Source organism: Alligator sinensis, unplaced genomic scaffold (assembly GCF_000455745.1).
Source record: "Alligator sinensis unplaced genomic scaffold, ASM45574v1 scaffold445_2, whole genome shotgun sequence".
Lineage (NCBI taxonomy): Eukaryota > Metazoa > Chordata > Crocodylia > Alligatoridae > Alligator > Alligator sinensis.
In genome coordinates this window covers 2528951-2548972 of record NW_005842081.1, presented here as the reverse complement: position 1 = coordinate 2548972, position 20022 = coordinate 2528951, and the positions used below count along the sequence as shown (strand labels likewise).

The following is a 20022-nucleotide window of genomic DNA, read 5'->3' as shown; positions in this document are numbered from 1 at the left end:
TTCAAGTCCCCAGTGCAATCTGGAGGCTCGAGCTGATAAGCAAGCCCAATTCTTTAAGTTCCTGGGGTGCCCATAAAAGCAGCAGCTAGGAGCTCCACTCTACACCTGCAGACAGTACTTCACTGTGTGGGGCATGGGCAGCTGGGCATCTAGGAACACATTCTCGAGCTAGACCCAGGGTTTTCTCGGCCAGGGCCATCCATCAGCTGACTGTAAAAAACCGTGCACCCCATAGCTGTGGCCAAGCTGCTGGCTGCAGGGGATCAGAGGCTTCTAGCTGGGGAAAGGGACCCAAAGGGCTTCCCCCACTGGGGAGTAAATCTCACTGGGACCTTTGATCCCCCACACCAAGCAGCCTGGTCAGAGCTTCTGGTCATGGGATTGATTTAAAGTCCCTGGCGGGGGAAGCCCAAGGAAACTGCTTCAGCAGCACTCTTTTTAAAGCTCCCCATGCACTGAGACCCAGCTGCCCATGCTCCACACCATGAAGTGGTGCCTCAAACTTTGGAATAGAGCTCCCAACTCCAAGCTGCTTCTTCCACGGGCACCCTGGGCCTTCAGATGGACATGTAGATCCCAACTGCCCACCTGCTTTTTAAAGATCCAGGGAGCAGTGGGCATGAGATTGGGGAGATGCTCCCTGATATCGGGCTTTTGGCACACCCTTCCCCACCCCCCATCTGCCTCCAGGCATCAGACTGGGGCACCAGGTCCAGGACTTGATCCCACCGATTGGGTCAGGGACGACACTGTGAGGATCTTTCATGGTTCAGCCCTGACATGCCGCACTTCCAATTTAGGGCATGATACAAATAAGCACAAAGATGTTACACATTATATAGGGAATATCTTTGTGGCTCATTTGGTATATTACTATGCCATGAGTCGGCTATGACATGTGGCTGGATTACTATTTATGTCATGATTAACTCCTTAATCACATTTTAAATGTAATATGTGCCAGGGCCCTTCCTGTTTGCCTGTGCTGGTCTAAAAGCTTACGTGATACTTTACAAAACATATAAGGAAACAAGGTATATGATCTTGAGAGCTTTTAGAATCTAATTCTGGCAGAGTTAGATACAATAGAATAACAAAGCAGGGCACGAATAACTTTTAAATCTAGACAGCGGCCATAATGCTTGCTTAATAAAATGGTCTTCTGTTGTCTGCTTGACAATCATCATTACAGGTAAATATTACAGAGCTTAATCTTCCTTTATTATCTAATTAACTCTATGAAATATCTTTACATTTTCTGATTTTTTTTTCTTAACTAATTTAAATAGCTGACTTCAGACTAACATGGCTACCTGCCTCTCTCTCTTCAATTTAGATAGCCTTCATAAAGGGCAAAGGGCAAATTTGTTCTCTCGCATTTCTGTATGATGATAAAAAAGGGGTCACATCAGAAGATGTTTCTTGTTTTCCCTTAGAAATGGTAGATTTCCACCTTATAGGCCAAACTTTAGACTCAAGGCATCCCTTATCAGACTCAAGGCCCTCTTTCATAACTTTTTTGAATTGAGTGGGACCCCATTTCAAAAACTGATTTATAGTGCTCGCTTCTTTGAAGAGGGGCTGGGCAGTAGTGGCAGGTAAACAGCCAGGCAGGGAGAGTTTTGCCTTAGCTGCTTATCTCCTCACACCTAGACCCCGAGTCTGCCTGTCTGCTTATATTCTGTGACACCCCTCAAAGGATGTCATGGCACCCTAATTGAGAGCCACTGTTATAGACTAAATTAGAGATGCATAAGCTTTCATAAGCAGCAGTTTACTTCATCAGATGTATTCTAATCATTACTTTCTTTTTAGAAGCTCTGCGTCCTGCAGTCTTTTCATAGCATTTGATGAAATAAGCTGCTACGGCCCCTGACAGACATTCACTTCAAGACATGGTGGGATCTAATCTGAGTTCCTGGCAACTGCCATGCCACACATGCATGGCGGGACCTGTGATTTCAGAATTGGGGATTAGATCTTATTTGCACTTTATCTGCTGGTGCAAAGTGAGGTCAGGATCATGACCCCAGGCTCTCCCTGCACCAGGGAGAAACAAGAGTGCCTAAAATCAGCTGATTGTCAGTTGGGACTGGGAACAAAATTGGTCCCCAGCACAAGCTGATTGCCAAAACTCTAGCAGGGGGGGTGGAAGCACAGGGATCCTGGGATCAGATTGCCAGAGCCCAATCCAGGGTCCCCATGCTGCAGGAGCTATAAAACCTCACATATTGTCCAGTTGAGCAGCACATAGGGTTTTGATAGATCCTGGTGTATGGGGAGTCCAGAATCGGGCTGCAGCAGCAGGTACTGCGCTCCCTGTGCACTGGGAGTTGTATAAATACTGTGGGCTGCCCAAAGAGTTTTTAGTCATCCCCAGGCACAGGGACCCTGGCATCTGGCTACAGCAGCCCACTCCCCAAGTCCCCCTGCAGTAGGACCAGTGAAACTACATGTGCTGCCCAGCTGGGTGGCACACAGGATTTGACACATCCCAGGTGGCCATGCGTTCACTTTAAGGCATGAAAGAAATGAGCCACAAAGTTGTTATACTTTGTCACTTCCAAAGTCACTTATTCAATTATCATGCCTTAACTTGACTTGCACATGTGGCTGAGTTACTATTTAAGGCATGATTAACCTGTTAATCACATCTTAAATGAAGCATGTGTCAGGGGTCTAAAAAGTAGACTTTGATTTGGTCACCTCAGTTCACCGAAGAGCAGGCAAATCCCTCAGTAAAACAGAAATGTTTAACTTTGGGAAGGCTGACTTTCGCAAACTCAGAGATTTGGTAAGTCAGGCAATTAGGGGCCATATCCCCCTAGATAAGGGAGTACATGAGAAATGGTCATCACTCAAGAACATGATCCTTGAAGCACAGGGGAAAGCCGTTCCATCATACATGAAATGTAATCAATGGGCAAGGAAGCCCCCTTGGCTGAACAAGGAACTGTTGGACCTCATTAAACTCAAAAAAGAAGCCTACTCCAGTTGGAAAATGGGAAGCATCACCAAAGAGGACTACTCAGTACTTGCCTGCACCTGTAGGGAGTGGTCCAGAAAAACCAAGGCACAAGCTGAACTCAGGCTAGCTTTGGGGATCAAGGACAACAAAAAGTCCTTCAGATATGTGGGAAGTTGAAAAAAGAATAAAGAGAGCATTGGGCCCCTGCGGGATCAAACGGGGCAGCTGACATCCAATGCCCAAGAAAAGGCCAGTCTTTTAAATGACCTTTTTGCATCATTTTTTTCACCATCCCAAAGGGATCACAGTGTCAGAAAGGACACGAACCATTCCGGTAGCGGGTGGCGGGCCCAAAATTGATGTGGATCAGGTGAAGGAACACCTTGAGAATCTGGACATTCACAAGTCCGCGGGCCCTGACTAAATGTACCCGAGAGTCTTAAAGGAGGTGCCAGACATCATTGCAACCCCCTTGGCAAAAATATTTGAAAGTTCGTGGAACTCAGGCAAGGTCCTGGAAGACTGGAAAAGGGCCAGCATGGTCCCTATCTTGAAGAAAGGGAGGAGGGGTGACCTGGGGATTTATAGACCAATCAGTCTGACGTCCATCCCTGGAAAAACCCTAGAGAAAATTGTCAAGGGATCCATACCAGACTAACAGAAGGCAAGCTTCTGAAGGCCAGCCAACATGGCTTTGTGACTGGCAGGTCTTGCCTGACCAACTTCATCTCCTTCTGTGACCAGGTGACCTGAGCCCTGGACAAGGGAGATGATGTGGATGTCATGTATCTGGATTTCAAGAAAGCCTTTGACCTAGTTCCTCATGATGTCCTTATGGCTAAACTGGAGAACTGTGACCTTGATCATCTTACAGTCCCATGGCTACAGGTTTGGACCCAAAGAGTACTAGTTGACAGGACCAAATCAACGTGGTGCAGGGTGAGCAGTGGAGTCCCTCAGGGCTTGGTACTCAGGCCGGTCCTCTTTAACATCTTCATTAATGATCTGGAGTCAGGAGTCGGATGTGAACTGGCAAAGTTTGCAGATGACACCAAATTATGGGGGACAGCGGTCACGCCGCAGGACAGGCTGGGGATACAGGCCGACTTGGACATGCTCTCAAGGTGGGCTGACCAAAACCGGACGGACTTCAATGTTGAGAAGTGTAAGGTGCTTCACCTCAGTAGGAAGAACCCTCAACACGCTTACAAGCTTGGCAGTGCTATGCTTGCTAATACCATGACTGGAAGAGACTTGGGGAGAGCACCACCTCCCTTGGGAGCCCGTTCCAGACCTTGGCCACTCGAACTGTGAAGAAGTTCTTCCTAATGTCTAGTCTAAATCTGCTCTCAGCTAGCTTGTGGCCATTATTTTTTGTAACCCCCGGGGGCGCCTTGGTGAATAAAACCTCACCAATTCCCTTCTGTGCCCCCGTGATGAACTTATAGGCAGCCACAAGGTCGCCTCTCAACCTTCTCTTGCGGAGGCTGAAAAGGTCCAGGTGCCCCAGTCTCTCCTCGTAGGGCTTGATTGACCACAAGATGAATATGAGTCACCAGTGCAAGTCACCAATGCTGTGGTTGGCAAAGCAAACCGAACTCTGGCATGCATCCACCAGTGCATCTCAAGCAAAACCAGGGACATCATCCTCCTGCTTTACATGGCTTTGGTGAGGCCACAGCTGGAGTACTGCATCCAGTTTTGGGCCCCACGCTTCAAGAGGGATTTAGAAAAGCTTGAGAGAGTCCAGAGGAGAGTGTCACAGGCCAACTGGGCACTGTGAGTGTATCAATTTGGTTGCAGGCCGACTGGGTGCTGCAAATGTATCAGCCACTAGGCTGTTTGGTTCGGGATCAAGGAGGCGGAGTTGGGAGTGAAGCAAAGACAAGTTTTACTTATAACAGTAAAGATAAATTTTACTTATAGCAGCAAAATAGCAACAAAAATATGTTTTTAGCAGCAAAATATGGTTTACACATATAACAGTTAACAAAAAGGTTAAGCTAATGAACAGACAATATAACAGTAAAAGTTAAAAGTTGGCAGTGATAATAAGACAAACAAATTGACAAAGAGTTCCCACTTGGTTGACAACTTATTGATAGTCCCTCAGTGCCAGGTACACGCCAAGTTCATCCAGTGAAGTCAAGCGTCCCCGATCGACACGGTCGGAGGGAGCACCGGGGAAGATCCCTTAGGCAGGATCTGGTTCTTGCTCACACTGGGAGTCTGGAGTCTGGGCTTGGAACAGCAATGACCATTCTGTTCTGTCCTTTCTACTGGTCACCTGACATGCATGCTCCTTTATATCTTGCCCTATGCTAATCTGTTGGCTTCAGAGCCACTCACAATCTTACTCTACAGCTGTTACTCTATGAAATTAAAAGGTGTGAGAAATTATCATAATAGGTTACTGCCTAAACTTGGGTTTACCAATAAGCAAATCACACCGCATCACTTTGGGGGTTGAGATTAGCATTTTCTATGCCTAAATTCAACCCATTTGGTTACTTCCTTTAGGAATTTTCTGAAATGTGTTAATTATACCTTGTGGCCAGGTTTGTCATTTTTACTGACCTTTAAGCAAGAACCATTAGGTCAGCTAAAGTTTGCAGTTCTGTTTTCTAGTTCCGTTTCTTGGGGCCCATGTTAGTCTTATGATTGGTACAGACAGTTAATTTTAACATCGTGGTTATACTTGTGACAGACAGGGTATGTTTGCTGGAAACAATCTTGCAAGCTTTCCCTTAGCTAATATTAACTATTATACCATTGCTAGATGCTCTCAAGAAGCAGATCTTTTTTGCTATAATTTGCTCATTAACCCTTTGGTTCTGGCCATCACAGGAGAGCCACTTGTATGATCCAAGACCTGGACGGCAGGCTGTACAAGGAAAGGCAGAGGGATTTGAGACTCTTCAGTCTGGAAAAGACAAGGCTCAGGGGTGACTTGGTAGCAACCTACAATTATATGAGGGGTACATCAGGACTTGGGAGAGCAGCTGTTCACCAGAGCTCCCCAAGGGATAGCAAAGTTTAACGGCCATAAACTCCAGGAAGGCCAATTGAGGCTAGACATAAGAAAAGCGTTCTTTACAGTGCGAGTGTCCAGGGTCTGGAACAGACTCCCCCCAGAGGTGGTGCAAGCACCTGGTCTGGACTTTTTCAAAACCATGTCTGGATATTTCCTTGTTGGGATCACTTGATCCCAGCTGACTTCCTTCCTATGGTGGGGGGGCTGGACTCGATGATCTCACGAGGTCCCTTCCAGCCCCTAATGTCTATGAAATCTATGAAAGTACAAATCTACCATGCCTCTGCCCGACTTCAGACTAACATGGCTAACTACCTCCCATTTCCCTTAGGGATATCAGGGATTTCATGTTATGGACTTTGTTTTTTTGTTTGTCTTTCGGATTTCTCTCAAAAAATCTGGATTTAGAACTTTCTCAGGTATTAAGTTGATAACAAATCTTCTACCAGAGACCTCTTTGACTAAGTGTGAAGCAGATGCTTTGATACAAATAAAGAATCTGAATACAAACACTTCCCTCGCTTTTGCTTAGTGTTTAAAAATACAGGCCTCTTCCCCTAAGGCGTTAGCAATTTGTGGGCCTGCTGCTATCTTTATTGAAGTCAAAAGAGAACTTACGGTTATGAATAATAAATGTTTGCTTTGTCTTTTGGTTTCTTAGCCTGTAGGTTACATTTGGTTCATATCTCCAAGGTCTTCACTGCAATCATGAAAAATAGAATCATCCTTTTTTTTCTTTTTATTTCCATTCGTCAGTTGAGCAGTGGTGAGGGGCATGAATACATCATGTCAGAAATCCATTCTGGCTAGGAGGGGCCTGGAGGGGCCCAAACATACCCTATATACTCATGTCTGAGGCCACGCTCCTCACCTGGAGTACGCTGGTGATGCTGCTCCAGATGTGTCCCCAGCACCTTGCTCAAGCATGGCTGAGTTCAGAGGCATAGCCCACAGCAGTCTCAACAAACCCCACGTGTTCTAGGGTTTGGAGTATGCCTACAGGTACAGCTGGGCATGGCTTGCCAGGCACATCTTGGGCAGGCATGTTGCCACTGTGGTGTGGACAAACCCAAGGGAACTGAATGAAGTCATAGAATCATAGAAAATTAGGGTTGGAAGGGACTTCAGGAATCCAACCCCCTGCTCAAAGCCAGGACCATCCCCAACTAGATCATCCCACCTAAAGTTTTGTCTAGCTGGGTCTTAAAACCTCCAAGGATGGAGACTCCACAACCTCTCTGGGTAACCTGTTCCAGTGCCTCACCACCCTCCTAGTGAGAAAATTCTTCCTAATATCTAACCTAAACTGCCCTTGCTGCAACTTGAGACTGTTGCTCCTTGTTCTGTCACCTGTCACCACTAAGAACAGCCCTTTCTTTATTGGGGGACCCCAAACTGAACACAGTACTCCAGATGTGCCTCACCAGTGAATAGAGAAGAATAATCACTTAACCTACTGGTAACACTCCTACCAATGCAGGCCCAGTATGCCATTAGCCTTCTTGGCAACGAAAACTGAATATGTGCCAGCAGTGTGCCTATTGTCCACTGTAACCCCCGGTCCTTTTCTGCAGAGCTACTGCCCAGCCAGTCAGTCTCCAGCCTGTACTGGTGCATGGGATTGTTCTGTCCTAAGTGCAGGACTTTGCACTTGTCCTTGTTGAACTTCATGAGATTTCTTTTGGTCCAATCCTCCAATTTGAGTTCACTCTGTATCCTAGTCCTACCTTCCAGTGTATCTACTACTCCCCCCAGCTTGGTGTCATCTGCAGGCTTGCTGAGACTGCACTCTGTGCCATCTTCCAGGTCGCTGATGAAGACACTGAACAAAACCAACCCCAGGGTCAGCCCTTGGGGCGCTCCACTTGATACTGGCTGCCAACTAGACATCATTCCATTGATTACTATTCTCTGAGCCTGATGCTCCAGCCAGTTTGCTATACATCTTACGGTCCATACATGCAGCCCATACCTCCTTAGCTTGCCTGTGAAAATGTTGTGGGAGACCGTATCAAAAGCCTTGCTAAAATCAAGGTACACCACATACACCAGTCTCTCTGCATCCACAGAGCCAGTCACCGCATCATAGAAGGCAATCAGGTGGGTCAGGAATGACTTGCTCCTAGTGAATCCTTGCTGATTGTTCCCAATCACCTTTTCTCCTCCAAGTGCTTAGAAATGGATTCCTTGAGGATTTGCTCCATGATTTTTCAAAGGACTGTGATGAGGCTGATGGGTCTGTAGTTCCCTGGATCCTCCTTCTTCCCTTTCTTAAATATGGGCACTGTGTTTGCCTTTTTCCAATCATCTGGGACCTCTCCTGATTGCCATGAGTTTTCAGAGATGATGGCCAGTGGCTCTGCAATCACATCAAGCAACCCCTTCAGCACTTAGAGTTGGAGTCATTTGTCTTTTAATGTTTAATATTCATCAAATGTAGAAGTTGACCCTTTAACTATGCATCAAATATTGTGAAAATTGACAACACTGCAGATTGCTTGTTCAATTTCACCTGTTTATGCCCCAGTCACCTCTAAAAATAATAAAGGAAGCCACCAAAGTGTTTGTAAAATAATTAGTTAATTAGTTCAGTGTCAGTGTAATCAGGCCCTAGATTGAATTCTACATAAAGGGATGTCAAAATACGTGGGTATAATAAGGAGTGACTAAACAAATAATCTGTATTTTCAATCTTGTGAGATTATTTTAAAAGCTGGAAAACATAAGGGAGGAAAAACCCCACAAAACTTGCAAGCATTTTCTGTCCTTTTCAAGTTTCTTGAATTTAAAGGTAATTATATGCACACACACGCATGCATGTGCACTATTAATTCAGTTTTCTGAACGATGAAAAAAAGCCTTTTGAAGGAAAAAGGCTAAATTAATAGGGTGCCAAACTGGTACTGGCATAACTCCATCAGGAGTGAACTCAAATATTTTTGTGAACTTCTAATCCTAGCACTTGTCTAGACTAGTCCCCTTGGGCATCAGTGCCTCTCCTTTTATAGTTGAGTACAAAATGCTGTGGGATTTTAATGAAATGCACATTAGACTGATAGTGGTAGCATTTAGGTGGCTGAAGTCTTTCTAAAATATGTCAGATAGTTTTTATTGACAATATTATTGCAATGACTACTACTTTATATCTTTGGTGCTACGGTACATTGCCTCTGCACAAATGTTATATGGAGACACAACGCTGATGTTTTTTGTTCCCTTGTACCTGGCAAATGAATGTATCCATTTTTCAAGACTAAAATGAATAATGTTGATGTGTGTTTTATATGTACTTCAACTATTTGGTTTATAAATTTATTTAAATTGCTTTTAGCTTGAATCTCATACTATGGAAGAATTTGCCGTCATTTTTCTCTCGTATTCTTTTGCTTTATCTTGTATATTTTCTGAGCTATAATGTTGCTTATATTATGCATTTAGACTTCAGGAAATTCTATTACTCCTTTCACTAAACTTTTTCAAATCTGTCCTTTCTTTTCCATTCCATATGCTAAGGCACTGAGGTACAGTCACAGTCTGATCATCTTTTGCTTCAGCTATTAAATTCTTCTCTATAACGTCTCCAGCTTCGTCAAAATACTGTAGATAAAATCATCCAGCCATATTGCCATTCTGTTTCCATTGCTTTGCTCACTTCTCTTTTTATTCAATGTATATTTAAACTCCTATTCCTCATTTCAGTGCTCTACACAACTCAGTCCCGTACTGAATTGTGAATAAAGGTGAGCAATACTACAACAGCACTGAATACTTGGTATGAACCAAAATACAGATTCAATCAAAATTTTGTTTTTAAGCTATTTAATGCAAGATGAGTATTGTCTCAGTTGAGTTAGATCCAAATTGAACAAGGCACTCTGTCCTGTGCTTAGTCCATGCACATTGTGAAAAGCATGTAAGGTTAAACTTAAACCAGTACTTACAGGCTTTGCTGGAACAGAACCTCTGTGTATGTGATCCGTCTAGCTTTGTGAAATAGTTGGCATAGTAATATTTTACTAGTTGATATACAGCGCCATCGTGATATTTATATGAAGCAATATCTAAATGATCTTCTGGTTTACAATTTGTGCACAAGGTAAAGACCGTCTTGCTGGATGTCTGGGAATTACTCCACCTGAAGCCAGTCGGTTTATAGAGAGTTTTTTGCAAAAATACAAGAAAGTCCATGACTTTACCAAGAAAACTATTGAACAATGCCAGCATAAAGGTAATACAAACTTTTAATAATGTTTTAGTTTACTGTCCAGCTGTTATTGTTTTACAGTTTCAAGGATAGAGGCTCAACCCAGAAAAACCCAAGGTAGCATTTATAGGATAAAAACACTTTATGAATCTCTAAAATTAGCTTTGACCTCCGTTAGTTTGGCGACCTTGAAAGAACATTTGATTTGATTTGAGTGTGCGCGTGTAAAGCAGTATAGAGTTGTTCAGTAGAAAAAGAATGATTAGTAACAAGACAGGGTAGAAACTTGGTGTTTTGACAGCTGGAGGCAGAAAGGGTTAAATGTCTCATCATCACTTATGCACTTCACAGTAACACCGCAGTCTCTTTAGGGGTGTCTTTTAATCATCCTAAAATGTCCTTAATGAATGAGATTTAAAATATCCTCATTAGCTGCAATGGGCAGTGTCTTGAGTTCCTTAATCTTTTCTACTAGCTTCAGTGATACTTCTAAACATATCTGCCTTTTATTTAATATATATTCTTATACAGACAACTGAATAGAAATATGATCACTCGTTTTGGCCACTCATTGCTCTTAAAATTTTAGATGAACAAAAATAGGTCAGGATTGGTCCACTGTTAAATGAATTTGGTGCTGGTAGAGCAGATGTAGTAGGCCTTGTCTTTACAGGTAAATGGACACATACTGAAAACATTTTAACTCAGTCACAATGGCTTGTCAGCTGTTAATTCTCCTTACTTGTTAAGATGTGTGTTAACATTTTTGAAGTTATGTAGGCTGCCTGAGTCTTAGAGCATGTTGTCCCTAATATTTTATAATCTTTTTCTGTAACTTCCCTGAATACTATATATGTAGGTTGTGAGATAGTGGGCTGAGAGCTAAGAAACTCCTGGATTTCAATCCCATAAATAGCACTGCATTGCATTTTCAGCTTAGTTGTCATTTAATCCAACTTTGTGACTTTTATTTTTAGGCGTCCAACTTTTCAACACCATTTTCAGAAGTGTTGAATACTTACAACTCCCCTAGAATTCAACAGAAGCAGTAAGTGCTCAGCACGTCTGAAAATCAAATCCTAAAACTGAACGTACAAGCATTCTCTACTTTTGTGAAAATGTGGTCTTCAATCTTTCTGGCCCCTCTGCTTTCCACCTCTAACTGGAGATAGACAAAATATTTCCTTACCTGACCTGTATTGGGCAAGATCATTAATATTTTTCACTAAGTGCTGTAAGTGTTAGAAAGTACTATTATTGTTGAAATAATAATTATTTCAACCACTTTTTATGTTCTGTTTTACCTGGCTGTAATTGTGTAAGTATATTATATCTTTGCCCACCACAGAGGTATTTCTTCTTTTTTGGGGTTTACCCTAATGAATGGTGACTTTGGATTTAGTAGGATTTCTGTACCTGTGGTACAGATATTTATTTCCTAAGGGTTGACAGGTATGTTCAGATATGTCTATTTTCCACAGACCAGTTCACTGTTAAAAGTTATATAAAATTATTTTATTAAAATGAAATAATGATGGAGATAGTGAGGAAACTGGATAATCATCTTGTTATTCCATACAAATTACTGTACATTTTTTTAAACTCATCCTCTTTTTATTTTGAGGTATTTGCTGAATAAGATTTCTGTTCCCAGAACGAACTCTGCTTATGTCAAGTTGAATTTCATCATATTGACATACAATGTATCCCAGCATAAAGCCTGAGGAATTTATTCTTCAATAAACAGACAGTATAGTTTCTGGTCCATGGAAGTTCAGGGTCGGTCACAAAGCCTGAACACAACCCAAGAACCAAACTATTTAAATAATTCTTATTTGCATCAGTCAGCACTTTTGTTCTTGAAATGCATTTGGCATCTGTGGTTACAGAGCCATAGGCCAGCCAGTGCAGGCTCTCCTTGCATCAAGTTTTGTGCTGTGTCCACATCCCTGTGTCTTCAGAGGGCAGTAATGCAAAGAGAGAATTAGCTGTAGATATTTGGCATGTTTTCTTTTGTAATATATTTTCAGATGTATTAAAGAATGTGTGCAGTTCCTTAAAAAAATAGCATACTTTTAAAAAGACGTTTAAAAGAAATAAATGATAGATTTGCAATATTTTGTTTCCCATCACAGTGCTAAAGGAGTGCAGCATCATCACATTTGTTACTTCAATAGCTGCAGCACTATCAGGAAAATTACTTTTTCCAGAACAGCATTTTCAACCTGTTTTTATAACAGCGTATAATTGATTCAGCCTTTTATTCATGGAAGATATGCTATTCTTTGTTTATGCTTTGTAGAGCTCAGAAAAACTTCTGTCAAGGGCTGTCATTACACATATAATTGGATTCATTAATTAGTGTAAGAAGTAGTAAAGTTACTGCAAATCTTTAAGTTGTATAAATAACTCCTACCCTCCCTGCTTGATGAAGTGTGCAACTCAAGCAATATAACATCTTTTGATGTATTTAGTACAATATAGCCTTTTCTTTAAATATAATTGATATAAGAGAACTCCACTATCACAATAATGAATCCATGCTATATCTGGATGACCAGCAAGAGCCCAATAGCAAAAATTCTTGGCTGTCCACCAAGGTTAGGAACAGACATTCAAAAAGCCTGAGCCTGAATTAATTCATTCTTTACAGGTTAGTCTAACCTGCAAAGCTTGAACCGATTTGGAGGTGGATATACATTCCTTTTTCATTCCAGAAATGCAGGCACATGCCTGCAGTAGCTCAGGCTAGAATCTGGGGGGTGCTAGAGCAGCCCTCCATCCCCTTTAACAGTGTTGAGCAGGGGGTGGGGGTGGGAGCGCATGGCCAGGTCCCAGCAGGATGGGAGTGTTGCCAGACCCCAGCCCCCGGCTAACACTCTGAGACAGAGGGAATGGAGGGGTGTGCAGTGCATGCATCTGTTGATGTTACTGAGCTTTTCAATCTCCCTCTTCCTGTCTGCAAACCTGGCAGTGTTTATCAGCAAAACAAATGTATCTCTCGTTAGTTCAAGCTCTTCTTAAACAGCTTTTTCAAAAGAGGGACATTACTAGCTGAGCTGTTGATTGGCTCCAAAAAGCCCTAAGCAGACACTGTTCTGTCTGTCTTTGTCCTGTCTTCCTTTCCCAGAGAAATTGGAGATGCACAAACACCTCTCAGCATTAGCTAGCATACCACACTCATAGGGTCTGTAGGGCTGTGGGGTCCATGCTGTGGGAAATGGGATGGAGGGAGGGGGGAATCCCTGCATGAGCAGCGAGCAGCAAGGAAAGCCAGGCAGAACTTGCTGTGTGTGCAGTCTCCCCTGGAGCTTTGGTAGGGAGGAGAGGGGTGGGGTCAGCTTGTTCTCTGCAGCAGAGAGCACAGCCTAGCCCAGCCCAGGGCTGCAAAGCATCTGGGATGCTAGGGGACTCTGGTTTAACTTAAACCAGGAAGGGGTCTCGGACAAACACTGCATAAACCGGTTTGACCCAAATCAGTTAAATCTGATACTACATTCAACCAGGTTTATCTTAAACTGGTTTCAGGCATTTTGAAACTGGTTTATGTGCACTAAACTTATGTTCAGTTACAGGTTTAAACCAGTTTCTGATCACTTAAACCAGTTTATGTGTAATATCTGTCCCTAGTCCAAGAGAAAGGTGGCTCATACCTGTCTACTTAGACTCTTATGACCCCCTACTTCCTCTAATTTTTCAACTATGCTCTAAACACTAGCAGTGAAGGAGCAGACTTTTCATCTGTACAGGCTCAAAAATGCTACAGCAGCAGTTCAATATCATTTAACACTTTTTTCATCCTACTCTTACCTCAGATTTTTGCTAAAAATTAATTCATTTTAGTGGCTAGATACCAGCCAAGGTCCTTTTATATATGTATATTACATAGGCAAACAGGATTGCTAGTACAACCGATGATATTTATTTCATTCCCAATATTGCCTGTAGGCATGATAAAATAAATGACTCATGAATCTTATTTGTGCTGATGGTATTTTTACTCATAAAACTATAAGCACATTAAAAAGGCTAAATTTAGGCTGCATTCAAACACAGAATTGGAGGTTAGGATTAGGCCTCAAAAGCACCTTGCTATCAGCTGACAGTAGAAATCCTCATTGGAGACGATGCATAAGTTTTGACAGTGGGAGGGGGCACATCTCCATGCCACCCCACCCCCCACCCCCACTACTGCCAGGTGCTGGCTTTGACCAGGCTTCAGCCCTATACCCTATGGTCAGTGTAGAAATTGCACCACCTCCCCCACTGCTACCAGGCCCTGGCTCTGCCTGGGCTGTAGCTCTGTGCCCTACCTTTGGGATAGAAATCTGGGGGGGGGGGGCACATGCCCCACTATGCCCCCTGTTGTGAATGAATGCCATAATGGCATAAAATCATAGTAAATAAATTCTCCTGAGAATTCTGCTTTCTGACCATTCCTACTTCTCATCAGGAATAATATTTTAGCTAAGTCTGGATGGATTGTTTGACAAGGAAAGTTCCAACCCACAAGGAAAGTTCAGGCCAAATGCATGAATAATTTTAGCTGAGCCAAAATGTCATCTTTATTGAATAATATATCTACCTCAAAGTTACTAAACTCTAATTGTGGCCACATTAGCTAGCCAGAACTAAGAGTTTTTATGGACTTTTTCCAGTAGAAAAGGTTTTCTGGTATAAATATACCAACAAACCATCCTAGTGTAGAGACATATTCAGAGTTCTTTTGGCTAGCATAATTTATGCCAGTTATCTAAATTAAATAAGCAAAATTAATAGAAAATAATTTTTTTCTCTGCTGGCAAAACTGCATCTATATTGGAGGTTTTTCTGCAGCAGCTATGGCAGTTAGAGGACATGATTTTTTTTCATAATTCAGACTGATAAAGTTATGTTACGTCAGCAAAACTTTGAATTGCATACCAGGACTCAGTGACTTCAACCCCTGTTAGTAGGGACCTACTCAAATTGCAATTTTGTGCAAATCATGACATTGGGTGATGTCCACAAAATCCATGGGGTAAAAAAAAAAGTTTTCTACAAATAAAATGCTGGCTCCCCAGTGGGAGCCAGCAATCCTTCACAGCCTGCTGTAGGCAAAGGGAGGCTACCGGCACATAGGAGAACAGGCAAGATGGCTGCCGCCCCTCACCACTAATTGCCTGAGAGGCTGCTTGTCCTGCCCCCCCCCCCAATCAGTGGTGGAGGGTGGGGCCACATGACGGACAGCCTTCTCAGCCAATCACTGGTGAGGGGTTCCTCAGCCAGAGGCATATGGGGGGAAGGGGCAACCACAATAAGCCTGTGAAAATGATGGCTGGCCCTGCATTCTGCCCATGAAATCTGCCTCCTCGATTTGCGTAGACTCCTACCTATTGGTTTCATTTGGGATCAAAGGTCCAAAGTCAGAACAATGGAAATATCAATTACGTCTGACTGAATCCACATTTCACCTTATCAGTCTGACCACTTAAATAGCAGGAGCACCAGTGTATGCTAAGGGACTCTGACTGTTTTCTGTATTTAGTTATATTCTACTGATTAAAAGTGTGAGATAGTAGCTGACAAATATATGTATTATCTTCTAAATGGAAGTTTTATTACAAACCTCATCTTTAACCACTGCTGTTTTTATATTTTATATATCAAAAGGCTATGTGGTTTCCATCATGGGACGTAAAAGACCCTTGCCAAATGTTAGTGCACAGGACTACAGGCTACGGACTCAAGCAGAGAGGCAGGCTGTCAACTTTGTTGTCCAAGGTAAAAAAGAAAAAAAAAAAAGTTTCATTTTATGTAACTGGAGGTTGACAGATGAGATTTGACAAGCAAAAATAAATGGGTTTCATTTCATATTTTGAAATGATGGAAGAACAAACAGTACTTGTCTACTAGGGCTGTGCAAAATTTTGCTGGCTGTTTCATTTTGACGCTGTTCCGACTCATTTTGAGCTCGAAACAGTGAAATGGAAACTAAACGAAGGGCTTTGAAACAGCCTCAAAACACAATGAGGGCTGTCGAAATATTTTCGAGTTTCAAAGCTGAAGCTGGGCTTGATGGCAGGGAAAAAGAAAGTAAGGAGAGGGAGGGGGAAGAGGGGGGAAGCACTGCTCTCATATTGACTGTGTAGCTGGCCAGTGACTGTGATCCTTCACTGAGGTCCCTTCTAATCCAAGTGCCCTTGGGGAGGGATGGAAAAACAGCATTAAAGGCAGTATTGTCTGACCTGGCCTGCTTTCTGCCTTGGGGTCAGTTACTGAGCTATCTTCCAGAAGCTCAGGAGCATTAGACAACAAAGGCTACTACTACCATTGATTTGATTTCCTACTTATTAGCCTAGCAAGTGGGATTCTGCAATACCTTTTGCTTTCTTTCTAGACCCTTTTTATTTTATTATTATATTCATTTATTTATTCTTTTCAACTTCATAATTCTATGGGATATTATAATATAGAATTTATATAGGAAAACACATATACATTTTATATATTTGTATACATTTATATCTTTCATATTATAATTTAGAATTTATATAGGAAGGCACATATGCATTTATATACTTTTATAAAGACAAGACACTATAAAACTCCATGAAGCCTGCTGGAAAGGCAGCTGGCAAGACTTCAGGGAGGGGCAGAAGAGGCCGTAGAGGGAGAGGTGTAAGTTCCTCCCCCTCCCAAACTGAGACGCAGCCTCTTTCCCGCAACTAGCACGGATGAGGCTTCCAGCAAGGAGAGGGCATAAGGTCAGTACCATTGGCTGTGCCTGAGACTGCATCCCCTCCAAGAGCACGAGCCATAACCCCTACCACCATGACAACAAGCAGCAGCACCAGCATGACAGTCTCCTTCACCCCCATTTCATTTCCCATGCTGAACCTTCCAGTGCCAGAGGAAGAACTGGAGCTGGATCTGAGTGCCATAGCAAGGGAACTTCTGGGGAAGGAGGGGGAATCATCTGAGTTTCTGCTCCACACCCCTCAACTTTCCCCTAGAGCCAGGTCCCCTGTCCTAGAAGGCACTTCAGAGGAGGCTGAGGTAGAGGTTGCAGAGGCAAGTGGCTCAGCTGAGTCCACTCCTGTTGCTGTGGCTCTGCGGGCTGAGGAGGGGGAAATTGCAGCATCCACACATGCACCCGCATCCCAGAAGCAAGCAGGTAGTGTGGTCTGGGATCATTTTGAGCTGGCAGATGATCCCACATACGCTATCTGCCCGCACTGCCAAGCCAAAACCAGCTGGGGCAAGGGAACAAAACACATGAGCACCACAGGGATCGTGATGCATCTCTGCAGGCACCACCCCCTTGCTGTTGCTCCTCCTTAGCCTGGCACCAGTGGGAGTGTGCCCAAAGGGAAGTCTCCCTCTTGCTTCAAAGCCCCCACCCCACCCAAAGCAGAGGCTGGCCACCCTGGACCAGTGGGGGAAAGCTGCAGACTAAAGGGGGTGCATTGCAAGGGTGAGCGAGATTACCCAGAGCATTGGGGTGGAGATGCTTACTGTCAATGGATTTAGTTGTGCGGCCAGGGTTCAGGTGGCTTATGGCGCTTGTGGTCCCATCATACGATGTGCCTACATGCACTGCCTGCAGCAGGATGGTGGTGCCCTCCCTGTATGAGGCAGGCAGGGAGTACTTGAGGGAGGAGCTGCACAAGGCATGTCTGCAGATGGCCTTACACTTCACCTCAGACATCTGGAGCAGCGGGGGTGGAGATCACGCCTGCCTCTCCTTCACAGGGCACTGGTGTGACCAGTCAGTCTGTCGGTGGGCTCTCCTTCAAGCCGAGGTGATGGATGAGTCCCACATGGCAACAGAGATCATGGGTGGCCATGAACCACTTGGTGCAGTGGTGACTCATTGGGCAGGGCGAGCTCACCCACAGGAGCATGGTCACCAACAATGGGACCAATATGGTCAAGGCAGTCTCTGATGCCAACTTTGTTGGCTCTACCGTGTGCCACACAAGTTCCATCTCATTGTCAGGGACACTCTGGATGCAGACAGTGCTGCCGGTGACGGTGCCAGCACCACCAGTGAGCTCATTTCAAAATGCAGGAAGGTGGCAGGTTGCTTCCACCAGAGCATCAAGTGGGGCAAGATGCTGCGGGACAAACGGGCAGAGCTGAACATCCCACAGCACAAAATCATACAGGATGTGGAGACTTGGTGGAACTCCGCATACCTGATGCTTGAGAGGCTGGTGAAGCAACAGAGGCCCATCCATGATATGGCCTTGCTCGGGGAGGTTGGGATCAGCGGCCCCCTTAACAGAGCTGAGTGGGATACCATCTCCCAGATCTTGTTGGTCCTCAAGCTCTTCCTTGAGGTCACCAAGACCCTCAGCACTGGCGATACCCTCCTTAGTCAGGTGATCCCTGTAGTGAGGGAACTTCAGAGCCAAATGGAGAGCTTCCAGAGGATCAATGTTCCTGGCTGGGGCAAGCTGCTATCACCAGACGTGCAGGCACTGGTAAGGCAGCTGAAGGATGGCTTCAGGAAATGACTTGATCCCTTGAGGTCCTCTACGGTCCACATGCCAGCCGTCATGTGTGACCCAAGGGTGAAGGGCAGCATATGCAGCAGCCAAAGCCTGAATCAGTGGACGGAGGTGCCGGTGAAGAGAGTCAGGGAGGCAGAACAGCGGAGGTGGGGGGACATGGAAGAGGGAGATCCACTGTCCCATGGTAGCATGCCATCTGCCAGCCAGTTTCCTTCACCACCACAAGCACTGCCATTGTGGGCCAAGGGCATGGTTTCCATGGTGGGGTCCAGAGGCACCAGACCCCACCATCAGGCAGGTAGCACTCAGGCCTTGGTGGCTGCCTACCTCGCCCAGGACGTGGAGCCTCTGCTGTGTGACCGCTTGGCTTACTGGGCAAGCCAGAACCAGATGTGGCTGGATCTGGCCAGTTTCCTGGGAATACCCGTCCTGTCCACCGACCAGTATTCCAAGTGAGAGGGTATTCAGCATTGTTGGGGACATAGTGACACTCCACTGCACCTGCTTGGATCCTGGTTTGGTGGAGCAGCTGGTGTTCCTGAAGGTGAACCTCTCACTGCTGGGGTTCCCCAAGATCCAGGTGCAGATGCAGTGAATGCCACCCTCCTCACTCCATTTGCACCTATTTCCTTTTTTCCTTTTTAAAAAAACATTTAATGCACTGCTCTCAGAGCTGGAGGGGGCACTCACTGCATCACCAACCAGCAGGAGAAGAACATGTCCCTGCTGAGCTTCTATGCCAGGATGAACTTGGAGGTATGAGCTGGGGCTATGGCCATGGGTGACTGGGTACCTCTTGAGTCAGTGACCAGGGGGAGGTGGTGTCCCCTGGTGGCCGATCACACTGACTGGGGGTGGGGTCCCCCTGCAGCCAATCTCACTCACCAAAAAGCGGCCACACTGCTTCCAGAAGTCCCGCGGCCACTTCCAGAAGCGGCGTGGCCGCTTTTGCTGGCGGCCCCACTCCCGGCCAGCATTCACAGGGGGGCACTGGCACTCCTGCCTACCTCCCTGCCTGTTGCCTATACAGGGAGTGTGGCCTGACAAGGGGGGCACTAGCGCTCTCAGGGGGTGCACGAGCACCCCTGTGCACCCCCTGTGCATCGCTACTGGGCTATGGGGATGGAGGAGACCCCAGGTCCTGGGCATGACCACTAAAACTGTACTCTGCCAGGGTTGGGGAGGTCTGGTGGGACTGCTGGCAGTGCAGCAGCCCCAGGAAATGCCAGGACCGAGGATCCCCCCTGGTGAAAGGTGAGTAGGAGGCACCATAACCTCCAGCCACCACACGCATGCACACAGCCCTGACTGGGGAAAG

The 20022-nt window shown here is 44.9% G+C and overlaps 1 protein-coding gene across 1 annotated transcript in view; it reads left to right on the top strand.

Annotated features, from left to right (window-relative positions):
- The window catches only part of LOC102375056 (DNA polymerase nu-like), an 89188-nt gene that overhangs the window by 1533 nt on the left and 67633 nt on the right, over nucleotides 1-20022 (top strand). Inside the window, exons 3-4 of the mRNA XM_006023819.3 lie at nucleotides 10099-10230; nucleotides 15859-15969. Coding sequence (XP_006023881.2) covers nucleotides 15876-15969 — 94 coding nt within the window. The 5' untranslated portion in view covers nucleotides 10099-10230; nucleotides 15859-15875. The remainder of the gene's footprint in view (nucleotides 1-10098; nucleotides 10231-15858; nucleotides 15970-20022) is intronic.